General features: G+C 42.1%; 2 protein-coding genes across 2 annotated transcripts in view; one reads left to right on the top strand and one right to left on the bottom strand.

Annotated features, from left to right (window-relative positions):
- Window positions 1–349: 349 nt before the first annotated feature.
- Window positions 350–7,545, bottom strand: ajuba (ajuba LIM protein). The gene is made up of 8 exons (XM_016555172.1): window positions 4,880–7,545; window positions 3,548–3,649; window positions 3,029–3,096; window positions 2,568–2,630; window positions 2,355–2,485; window positions 1,245–1,296; window positions 1,094–1,162; window positions 350–966 (listed from the first exon to the last, which is right to left on the bottom strand). Exons 1-8 carry the CDS (start codon window positions 6,354–6,356, stop codon window positions 835–837), a joined length of 2,094 nt encoding a protein of 697 aa, XP_016410658.1. The 5' UTR covers window positions 6,357–7,545; the 3' UTR covers window positions 350–834.
- A 1,397-nt stretch (window positions 7,546–8,942) lies between these two features.
- Window positions 8,943–11,867, top strand: part of mrpl52 (mitochondrial ribosomal protein L52) — an 18,716-nt gene continuing 15,791 nt past the window's right edge. Inside the window, exons 1-2 of the mRNA XM_016555171.1 lie at window positions 8,943–9,036; window positions 9,278–9,347. Coding sequence (XP_016410657.1) covers window positions 9,003–9,036; window positions 9,278–9,347 — 104 coding nt within the window. The 5' untranslated portion in view covers window positions 8,943–9,002. The remainder of the gene's footprint in view (window positions 9,037–9,277; window positions 9,348–11,867) is intronic.

The raw sequence follows: 11,867 nt of genomic DNA, 5'->3' as shown, positions 1-11,867 counted from the left end.
TGCAACGTTGATTTGACTTAAGATTGTGTATTAAATACATGGGGAGGGTCATGAAAGATTCTGTAGCACTTCTTTGAAGTTTTCACAAGCTTAAACTGATTAAATATGTACTGTGTGTGTGTGTATATACACACGTTATGTCTGTTCGAGAATGATTTTATAAGTCGTAATAGGTGCTTTCTCATAAAAACATAAGTCGTCAGTATTCGATTTCTCAATAGAATGTGTGAATTATACAAGAAACGAACACTAATTCATACACTGAAAGATTTATTTATTAAAACTGATACAGGAATGTTTTTAATCTTTTTGCAATCACTTTATTTAAAAAAAAAAATCTCTTGATCGGTAAACATGTTTAAGTGCAAAATCTTTGCTAGTGATATTAAATATAGAAAAATGTTAAGCAAAAAAAAATAATATATATATATATATATATATCCCTTGTTTTCTTTTCCTCCTACAGCAAACAGTAGATATGGAAGGAAAACTTTTCTGTGATAATTCAACTCCCTCTAGCAATGAAATAAGCAGGCAACAATAATCTTAAACTCAGAGGAACTTGTATAGAAATATTCTGTTCAGCAGGATTCAGTTGCTGCATTTCCCAGCCACTAGGGGAAATATAGTTTGTACCAGTACTGGGATTTGCATTTGAAATGTATTATGACCTCAAGTCTCAGTAAGAGAAATCGTGTTTTCTCCCCTCTCGCTATCTTCAAGAAAATAGAGCTGGCATAGAAGAGAGAGACATTAGAAAGACAACAATTTACAGTGGTCACTAGTGTGCATACGAGAGTACAAAGTAGTTGGTCAGGCACGTTAGTTCTCATTTCAGTGTGTGTTGTGAGGGGGAAGGTTATTTGTGACGCACACTCTGGTCATGTGGCAAGAGTGGCAGAGGAGGTGGGAATCCAGAGGGAAGCACTGAGATCCAGGCTCATCAGAGAGCTGCTTCCCACACTCCTGAAGAAGAGGACGAGATGATTGTGGTCATTACAAGCCTGTGCCATAACATGTAGATATGCGCTTGTCTGATATGCTGCCAAATGATGACAATTATCTTATCCAAACTACTCTCCATAATACCCACCTCACAGTGATAACACTCAAAGTGATAATCTTTGTTCATTGACACCACCCTGAGGATCTCCTCACTGCCCTGAAACACACACAAATACCATCAAAATCTTTCTCCTAAATTGATCTCAAAGCATCTGCTGCACTACTAGGGAATCATTTACCTCAGCAGGTAAGATGGGTTGTAAACAGGCAGCGCATTTGGGAGCAAATGTCCTGAAGAAAAGAAAAAAGAAAAAAAACTGAATCCACATCAAGCTTGTAAATGCAAATGTTTTGGATGTGGCCGATGTTGATGTTGATGTGGCATTCAAACAGCAATGGGACAACAACCATGTGGTACTATGGGAATTAATGGCTGAATAGAGGGAAAGATATTTTGTCAATAAGTTGATTAAAATCAACAGGCAAAACTATTAGCTGCTAACATTTATATTCAAATAAATTGGTTACTATTTGATGGAATTTTAATTATTTCACTAAAAACGTCTAATTTTTGGTGACACATGATCCTTTTGAAATCACTCTTAATATGGGTTTTGGTGAACTAAAATAATTATTATCAGTGTTGAAAACTATTAAAAACTGCTTAATATTTTTGTGGAAACAGTGATTTTCTTTTTCCAGGAATCTTTGATGAATAGTTCATAGTAGCCCAAACTAAAGTTCAAAAGAACAATATTGATTTGAAATAGAAATCTTTTGTAACATTATAAATATCTTTACTGTCACTTTCAATCAGTTTAATGTATCCTTTCTTAAAAGTATTCATTTCTTTCAAAAATAACAACCAAAAAAACGTTATTTCTCTTTTCATTCTTACTGAACAGTAGTAGGTAGTAGTTCATCTATGTGGCAGTGTTGCCCACTGAGGATTTTAAAATTTACTCACCTCTTGCACTACATGCCCATTTTTGCTCTGAACAGCAAATTTGTCACTATATAGACATTGTGCTGCAAAGTTAGTGACTATAATACAGGGAATAGAGATATTTTCAATTGTTCTATCAGTAAATAGAAAAAGAATTCACGTTATGAAATGCATTAGCCTTCAACACTTTGATAATGCATGTTTTTAAGAGATAAATGGCACTGTTGCCACTATTTATTAAGAAATTAAATTAAATTAAGGAAACAATTATTTGTAGCTTTCTTTAGCTCACAACTAAACCTAAATGGCAACAAATCTAGCAGAAAGGGCGTCAGAGCAGTTGATAATGTTAGATAAATTGCATTGTCGTCATGTCAACTTGTAACACTGTTCACTAACAGACCTGTTGTAGTCAGAGACGCAGTAGACATTGTTGAGGTAGTCTACTGTGAATGGCACCCCGTCCAAAGCCTTTGAGCAGACCGTACAGCGGAAACATCCAGGGTGATAGGAGTTCCCTAGAGCCTGCAGAATCTGAGTTACACATACAAACAGAGAGAGTCAACACTCAACCTATACAGCCTTCAAACACTGACCTCGTGCAGAGAACACTTACCTGCTCCAAGATGAGGTGACCACAAACACTGCACTTCTCAGCTGCCTCCTGGAAGCCTGAGAACTGTAATGAAGACAGATTGGGAAAACGATGGAATATTCATTAAATTATGAATATAACAGAATTTTTTTAAGGAATACTAAATATAAAATTGTGTTCAATATTTTAAATATAAATATTACAATACATTAGTGGATATTAACTCATAAAATTCGAAGTATGCTCTCATTTTCCAAAAAAATAACTACAAATATATTTTGTAGTTTGTACCCTTTTCCAGAGCAACCCATAGCTTTTCCCAAAAAAAATTTAAATACTAGATGTGCTCTTGGATAATATTTTTCTCATAAATATTATTTTAATTTTATACATTAAAATAAAAATAGTAATTTCAGAGTAACTTCAACCCCTTAACACTAACTAAAATAAATACTAAAAAGACCACATGAAGTCATCCCTACCATATAATCCTCCTTGCAGTAAACGGAGCCATTGACGTTGTAAAAGTCCTTGTTGCGGAGTGTTCGCCCTACAAGTAAAAACAAGATAAGACAGCTGTTCAGACCAGCATGAGAGAGATACTGACCCAAATGAAGAGGTATTGAAATATTGGCTTTGGTTATATGACTTAAAGGTACAATATGTAATTTTCGCCGCTAGAGGGCGCGTATTCAAAATAAACAAAGAATCAAAGGCTAGTTTGATGATGCAGTGACTGAGTGTGGAGTCATGGGAGTTGTGGTCTTCATCCCCACAGCCGATGCAATCCGACGGGACTCAGGCAGAAATCATGTTCATGGATGAGCTAATGATTTATTAAAGTAGTAGAATGAAGCAGGGTGAGGCTGAAAGCCGCTGAACGAGCGCGACACACGGCTCGAAAGCAGCAATATAACAATGTTCTAGTGGTTTTTGGATATTTTAATTAAAAAATCTTACATATTGTGTAGTGTTTGTTGCATTACAGACTGATAACTCACCGCAGGAAACGCATGTGAAGCAGCGGGTGTGATAGAGACTGTCCAGAGCCTGGCAAGCATTATCTGCACCATATACACCTTTACTGCACTTCACACATGTACCTGAAAACAAGAATACAACCACAAACACTGTCTGAGTACACTATAAACAGATGCATCAACTCAAGTGGCTATCTAGGACAATGAGGTCATCATCCAATCATACCAATTACATAAAGCGCAGGCAGCAGAGCTGTCTGGACTCAAAAATACGCATCTGTGCCGCATGACTCGTGCATTCTTCTCCCATAATACCAGCCAGTGGGTTTGTTTCTTGTAGTAACAGTACACACACCGATAAATCTGAACTCCGCAACCCCTTCATTACTCGAAAAAAAGGCTAATAGGCTGTTGAATGCAGGAATTAGATATTGTAATGTGTCGGAATGAGGTAATGTCTTCAACTTTACACAGGTGCTTTTCAGACAACAGGGAGGTTTCCTTGTGGCAACAAAGCGCTACACACACAGAAGGCACAAACACACACCCAACCCTCACAATTGAGTGTGTTAGAGAGCCTTCCCTCAGGACTCAAATACCTGAGCTAAACAAGCACACGCCAGCACACGCTAGTGCTCGCTAACACACATGAACACACCCTCACTCAAACTGTGGCTGGCTGAAAGCCGAAAGCGCTTACACACACACACACACACAGAGAGAGAGAGAAACCTCCTTTCAACAGAGCCTGTCCTACTGTATTACTCACAGCTCTTTGGTATGACCAGTGTATCACAGAGCCTGTAATTTGGGGTCATGCATAATCACTATGCTCGCTCTAGGCAGATATTTTTGACTTTGGAGTCGGTTCAGAATTGTATGTACACTCTTAAAAATAAAGGTGCCATAGAAGAACCATTTTTGGTTCCACAAAGAACCATTCAGTCAAAGGTTCCTTAAAGGTTCTCTTTTTTACCTTTTTGTAATCAGATGTTAAAGGTTCTTTATGGAACATTTAGACAAAAAGGTTCTTCTATGGCATCGTGAAGCACCGTTATTTTTAAGAGTGTAGCCTTGGGTGGAGGGGTTATACATTTGCTTGGTGACTCGCGAGTTGGTTATAATGGCTAGTTAGAGAAACGGCCTGAATATGGAGGGCTAGAATGTATTTTTGAAGTCTGACTGGATGCGTTTCATGTCTTGCTTTTTGCTTCCGAGAACGTTTGCATGTTTTAGCAGGTCTGAAGCAGTCTTCATCTTACCACATCAGACACATTCACAACCTACTGCCAGAGAGAAACACATCATTAGTCATAAACAAACTAGCCAAATTGGACTAGTTAGTGATCTCACCGAAGTACTCCTTTCTGTCCACAGATGACACTGACTCCCTTCCAGCCGACTGTTCTTCCAGGCATGTCCCTGGAGTTCCAACTGGGGCTGAAGTCGATATGGAGCTGGATAGGATGGTGGCAGACACGGGCTGTTCTTTTAAAGTCAAGCCTCCAAGTAAAGCTTCTCCTTCCAGGGCAGCATCTCTCAATAGCAGGCGGGTGAGCTCCTGCTGGTATCGGGTTCCTAGCAAGTCGGAGTGTCGTGCCCTCTCGCCCACACCATCGCCTCTTGATCCCCGCTGGTCAGTGGGACCCCATTCTGGTTCTGCTCGGTGGAAGGTGACAGTGTGTGTGCTTAGCGCGGGCGGATATGAGTGACGGCTGTCGTGCACACTTCCTCCAAATCCCGACACCCCTTCGAGACAGTCCCTCCAAACCTCCATAGGGGGCGCTCCTGTTTTCCCAGACGCCTGTATGGGGTACGCCTGACCCGAGGTGGTGCCACCGAGTTGGGTCGAGGAGAGCTGGAGCTGCTGGGTGGGCCCAGGTGTATGGCGGGTGTCGTAGCCCAAACTAATGCCGCTGGTCCGGTTACTGCTGCACCGACTTCCCATGGGACTCCCGCCGCCTCCGCCGCTAGCGGTACTGCTCGCAAAACTGGAGCGAGGGCTTGCCAACACGGACTCTTGTAAGCTAAAAGAGGAGCAGGGGCTCAACGCTGGTGCAGGGGGGAAAATGAACCCCCCTATGCCGCTGTCATGGGTCCTCTGCGGGGGGTGCGAGAGGGAAGCAGGTCGCCCGCTGTCCCAAGGTTCACCACCCGAGCTCAAACGCTTGTAGAACAGAGCTTCCTGCAGAGACAAGCGCTTATGGCGCTCTAATTCGTGGAGGAAGCTGGGCTCCACAGTGGATGAGCGGGCAGCCGAGCTGTGCGTTGGGTACGGAGGTGGAACGGACGACAGCGGAGGAGGCTGGGCGAGAAGCTGCTGGCGGCGAACGAGCTGCTGGAGCTCCAGAGAATAACGCCGCTGCTTCAAGGCCGCGCGAGAATTCGGGCAGTACGCCCCCTGTGGGTCACCTTCACCTCTAGGCGAGTTGCCCCATTCCACCGCTTCTGGTAAGTAGCACGATGCTCGCTGCTGGGGCGACCGACGCCGCAGAGGGGCGAGAGTAGACGGATGATGTTCGATTCCAGGCCCGCAATCCTCAGGTACCGTGGCCGAGGTGGTATTCGAGGTTGCGATTCTCTGAGAAGCGGCCACTTTGCCAGGTCTTCCGGCTGACTGGCCACACACCTCTACAGAGGTGGAACAGGACAGCGGGAACTGAGGTGTGCTCACGGGTGCGCTGATCTGCGCCAAGGTCCCATTATTGGCATTGTTGCTGTTACTGTTGTTATTTGCATTGGCCAAGTCGTTTTTCTTTTTGCTGAATTTGACACTTCCGGAGTCACTCAGTTTGAGCTTTTGCTTGAGTTTGCTGCCAAATCGTTCCATTGTGTTTTTAATGTACGCTCAACTATGATATAAAATATAAAGTACGAATTGAATTTCTCTTAGATGCCACCTGAAAACAACTACAGTTTAAATAGTGTACTACATAAATACAGTGAAATACAGTGTGGGCACAAGCATCATTCAAGTGTTTCAACAGCAGATGAGATAACAGAACAAAAGATACGTGACATCCAAAGGTTATAACAAAATAATAATTAAAAAACAAAACAAATCCACACACAAAAAAACGAACTGTTAAAAACTAATACTGTCTGATGTTCTACAAAAATAAATATTTGACTTGGAAGATAAATAAAAACACTATGACATTTTCCGTAGGCTACATGTCGTAGCCTACTAGTTAGACTTGAAAACAAACGGTTTGTCTCCAAACTGTTTGCTTGTGATGAATTTGCTGGACATGCGTGTGAACAGGAGCATGTTCATCCATTTGTTTGCGATCCTTTTTGCAGCTACTTGTGGCCTTGTCTTCGGCAGTGAGCAAATGAACGTGTGAAAACTACCGTCAGGTTTCAAAGAGTCTTGAATTCCGCTCCCAGACTCGCGCAGAACCGATCCATTCAAACGGTGAAGTCTCGCAGTCACATCCGCAACTGATCCACTGTTGTCGGAACCACTTGCAAGTCTTATAATTACCACTTGGTTCTTTGTCTCTGTGGATTTATCAAAACGGCGCTGCCGGTTATTTAAAAAATAAGAACGGAGTTTGAATACTGAATAAATTCCAACGCGGTTTCCTTTGATTGTGTCGGAGTTAAACACACAGGTTATGGGATACACCTCGGCCCCTTTCTGACTCAACTAGCGGCTTTCAAAAAAGCAACTTGAAAACGTTTCTCTGTGCGGATAAATGAGCCGTCCGTATCCGAGAACTCAAAAGCGTTTATTCCTCAGCAAAAAAGGTACAAGGCAGATCAAAGCCTCCTGTTGTCCCGCAGGATTTCCACTTTGCCCAGTCCAGTTTGAAAGAAAATTACCATTATTCCCCAGAAGTGGAAGTCTTCAAAAGCGTGTAACAATAAAAAACCAGCTGCAGCGAGTCGAAGGGAGGAAGTTCGCGTGTCGCTCACCCAAACATATTCGCAGAGATAAACACGCACTCCGCAATCCACGGCGGAAAACTGCGCTAAAATGCTCAACGTACAGTTTCTTTCTTTCTTTTCCCTTCCTCCCCCTTTCTTCCTCCTCTGTGGCTTTTTTTCCCGACCGGAACACCTTTCCCCCGGGCAGCGCGCATGAATAGCATCCCACTATTTCGTCACACAGCCCAACTTCTTAAACAGACTGTGCCCATTGGTTCAGCCTACTGTTCGGACTTACACAAACAACCTTGACATAATCGCACACATTTATCAAATGACCAAAATAAAAAGACAAATACACTTTTTGTTAGACTGGGGGTTTAGAATGAGTGGTTTAATTCATAAATATATACGAGTCAACTGTCTGTAAATAAGACAATAAACTCAAAAGAAAGTAGAATGCAGTCATGAATCAAATCATTTTTCTTTTGTTTATAACACATGTTTTATTACACGTAATTTGGCAACACGTGACGAAAATCGATTTAATTCGACTTTTTAAAAAAAACGTTTAAATAAACGGAAACCTGTAAACATGCAAATGGTTCGAAGACCTTACATATTTTCTGTGTCGTTTTTCCAACCCTAAGGCCTAATTGGTCGTGCCGTGCCGTGCCTTTCGTCTGTGGAATGTGCGGAGGGATATCGCTAAGTTCCCTGGGACAGCGTGAGTCGGCTGCGTGTGTGCTTTTCGCGAGTGCAACAATGTAACTGTTTTTTCTTTTCTTCCCTCGCGGAAAATGCCTCTCACTGTTCCATAGTTACCGAGTGGCATAAATTCCGGTGACAACTGACCTGCTGTCGTATGGTTACTGTATTCAACCCCACCGAGACCCTAAAACGACCCAGTGCTGTTCTTTTGTTTAAAACCTGTTTTTTTTTCCCTACCCCGGAGCTCCCTCCTCCCCTTCTGGTCTCGTCTGCAGCTTCTCCTGCGGTTTTGTGGGAGCGCGCACAAGCGAGTGGGGACTTGTCCTGGAGCCCACGCGGGAATGTTTCAGCGCTTACTCAGCACAGCTCGAGCCCGTACACAGGAGGAATGAAGGGATCAATTTATTATCGAAGCGGAAGGTGTTAAGGGCCGGTCTTCAGACTGAGGCGCCTCTGTGTCGTGTTTTTACAAGAGCTTTTCTCACCTTAAGACTGCAAAATGAATGAGAACATGTCAGTCAGTCACTCAAGTCAGTTTTTAAATAAATGATTCGAAAGTCCATTCAACGTTCTATTCTGAACACCACAAGGAAACATTTGTATACATAAAACCACCACTGGCAGCCACAAGAATCCTCAGTTTACACGTTCTAACCATAGGTTCTAACACGTATGTTTTATTTTTGGTTGTTATCTTTTGTCCTCAGACCAAGTGATTAGAAAGGCTGAAAATAAACTAAGTGTAGTTTATTCAACAGGTGAATCAGGCGAGTCTGTGTTGTATTTAATGTGACTACAGCATCATCTACTGGTAGAAATAAGTCACGCCGCCGTACTCCAATGCAGAGTCTCTTTTTGTACCTCTTGCTTGCCGTAGTCGCTATAGTCCAAAATGGCAGCATCCTTGAGGACGTTTTGTACCGCAGGTGAGGCAGTGTGTTAGTCAATATTTAGCAGAATATTTGTTTTGTGAACCTTTGTTGGAAAACAGACGTTGTGTTATTGAGCTCAGGAATACATCTAAACGTTATTCTTGTAAAAGCAAGCCATTAGCCAGCGTGCTAATGAATGTCTATGGTGTTAGTACTCTGTCACAAAGTAACAGCTGATGAGTGAACAGTACGTTTTTCCTAATGGGCAATTTTTGTTTTCACTTATCATTTACAGTGTCGAGGCAGTCTATACGCCCATTTTCATCGTCGTGTGTGACCCTTGCAGGAAAGAAGTGGAGACTGGAGTGAGTTTCCTCTGCAGTTTGACATTAACAAATTGTACTTAAAAATTTAATTGGGTTAAGGTGACCAGATTTTTTCAAATGAAAACCGGGGTCATTTCCTAGTGTGTGGTTAAAATATCACTGAGATCTCACTTGTGATTATCTACAAATTAATAAAACTGGGACAATATATTTTTTTTTGTTGTTTTTGAATTGCTGTGGGTTCCATATACTAATATTATAATTAACTATAATGATGTTTGAGGATCAAACTGACACTAGTTTTTTGTTGTTGCTACAATTCACCAAAAATCAGACAATAAAAATAGTAAATAGTAACTATTGCAAATATCAAACAGATCAAAGCAGTTTTATAACAAAATTATGACACTACAAAAATAAAACAATAAAAATGAGAACATATGGTAAATAAAACTGTTTTACAAATATTTTTACCTTTTCTAACTGAACATTTCTAACATTTTTATTTTCACTAACAGTAAGTATACAGTTACAGTTATTTTATCTTTATGCTTTTGGAAATGGATCTTTACTAGCCCTAATTAGGCTTATTATTTTGCATTTTAGGCTACTTTTGAGCACAACGTATGTGTCTTATGCAAATATTACTCTGCAAGTGTAATTGTTTAGTTACAAATTGTATTATTTTTTATTAATTTTTAATTTGATCATTCAAATTGGAGTTGTGGCAGCGGAGGTTTCAGGAACATTTAATATTGTGTGCAAAACAATCTCACATTCATTTATGCCTTGTTATATAGTACACACAAACAGTATTACTTTAATTTAACAGTTGAGCGTGTAGGACTTGATAGTACAATCCCTTAGAATAATCGGCACTTTGTTGACATCTTGAGTGCAGAGTAAGGGTAATCACTTCATTGGGGTCATCAGGTGTGCAGCCTCCTTCCTCTGTGTTTCGTTGATAGGCCCACGACACCTCCAAAGGGCTCAACAGCAACACCTGGCATCCCAGGTGCGCTCCCCTCTGCTTCTACTTCATTTTGCAGCCCATTTGGGATCCTTCCTTTTTAGCCACAGCCAGTTGCTGCTTCGCTCAGCAGCCTCTGACAGCGACCTAATGGCTTGACGTAAGGCCTGTCCTCTGACTCCCAACCCCTTCAGTAGCCTGGTTGTTGCCGTGGCTACAAAACCTCTGCACCCAACCTCTACGGGGAGCAACTGGGTTCGCCAGCCCCGTTGTACTGCTTCGGCTGATAGGTCTGAATACTTCAGCCTTTTACGTTCATTTGCTTCACCAATTGCAGCCTCCCATGGCACAGTTAGTTCCACGACGAACAAGGACTTTTGTGAGGTTGACCACTGTATTAGGTCTGGCCTGAGGTTAGTTGTAATTATCTCAGGTGGAAAGCTGAGCTTCTGGTCCAGATCAACCTGCATTTTCCATTCCCGGGCAGTGTCAAGCAGGGTTGTTTCCATTTTTATAGTTGGCTTTACTGGAAGCTGTCCTGCTCTTATGAAGGTGGTGGCTTTTGAGAATCCAGGCGTTGGAGGAGGGAGGGCATTGGTGGTGATTCTCCTTCCCTCCAGGATAATCGCCAGTTGTCTCAGAACCTGATTCTGCCTCCAGGTGTAACGTCCTTGGGAAAGACTGGTTTTGCAGCCGACGAGGATATGCCTTAGCGTTGCTGGGGTTTGACAGAGAGGACATGATGGATCTTCTCCAATCCATTGGTTTAGGTTCTTGGGTGTGGGGAGAAAATCGTAGGTGGCTCTGATGATGAAGCTCAATCTGCTTCTTCCATCTCCCAAAGATCCTTCCAGGTGAGTTTACGTTGCTCCAGATTTTCCCAATTAGTCCACTGTCCCTGTTTGGACTGCGAGACAGCCTTTGTTCATCTCTCTGCCTCTTGCTGCCGGACCTCGGTTACTATCAGTTTACTCCTCTGGGCGGATGTTGCTTTGTACCATATGGGTCTGCTTGTCGCAAGTCCAAAACCCCCTCTTCCCTGCTGCACCTGTCCTACAATGTCTCTATGCCTGAGAGCAGATTTTGCCTGCTGTATGGCCTCAGTCGTGGTCCACTTGCTCTCAGTTGCCAATCTGGGAGTAGCAGCTTATATTATAGCATCTTGAGACTCGGTCAGGGTCATGTTCAGTTTCACTTTGGTTAGGGTTCGGTGGGTTGGCATTTGATTTTCAATTTTGAGATTAGAATATTATTTTTTTTCGAACACCTGGCATCCCCCGCGAAACGGTTCTCATTCGCGATTGAATATGAATCGCCCATGAGTGAACGTCATGATTCAGTTCATCTGGAAGAGAAGAAAAAAATGCAAGACCTCAGCTGGGTGGGAGCACTTTAAATTGAGTGAGGACAAGACAAAGACAGTGTGCCAAATATGCGATTTGAAACTGGCCTACCACAACAGCACATCAAGTTTGAAAACAATGAACACGTTGCATCCACTTTTACAATGGATTATATTTCTCATAGTTTTAATGTATTATAAGTCTCATATCTTGCCATTTTTCTTATGCTACTTTACTTAAAGCGGT

The sequence above is a fragment of the Sinocyclocheilus rhinocerous genome, unplaced genomic scaffold (genome assembly GCF_001515625.1).
Source record: "Sinocyclocheilus rhinocerous isolate Xijiao unplaced genomic scaffold, SAMN03320098_v1.1 scaffold75, whole genome shotgun sequence".
Classification (NCBI taxonomy): domain Eukaryota; kingdom Metazoa; phylum Chordata; class Actinopteri; order Cypriniformes; family Cyprinidae; genus Sinocyclocheilus; species Sinocyclocheilus rhinocerous.
This window is presented reverse-complemented; position numbering and strand designations above follow the sequence as displayed.

Excerpts from the sequence above, each read along its gene's own strand:
- ajuba (XM_016555172.1), bottom strand. The coding sequence starts at position 6,356 with ATGGAACGATTTGGCAGCAAACTCAAGCAAAAGCTCAAACTGAGTGAC. Across the intron at positions 3,650-4,879 it reads GGACAGAAAGGAGTACTTCG|GTACATGTGTGAAGTGCAGT; the intron begins GTGAGATCACTA and ends TCTTGTTTTCAG. Across the intron at positions 2,486-2,567 it reads GTCACCTCATCTTGGAGCAG|ATTCTGCAGGCTCTAGGGAA; the intron begins GTAAGTGTTCTC and ends TGTGTAACTCAG.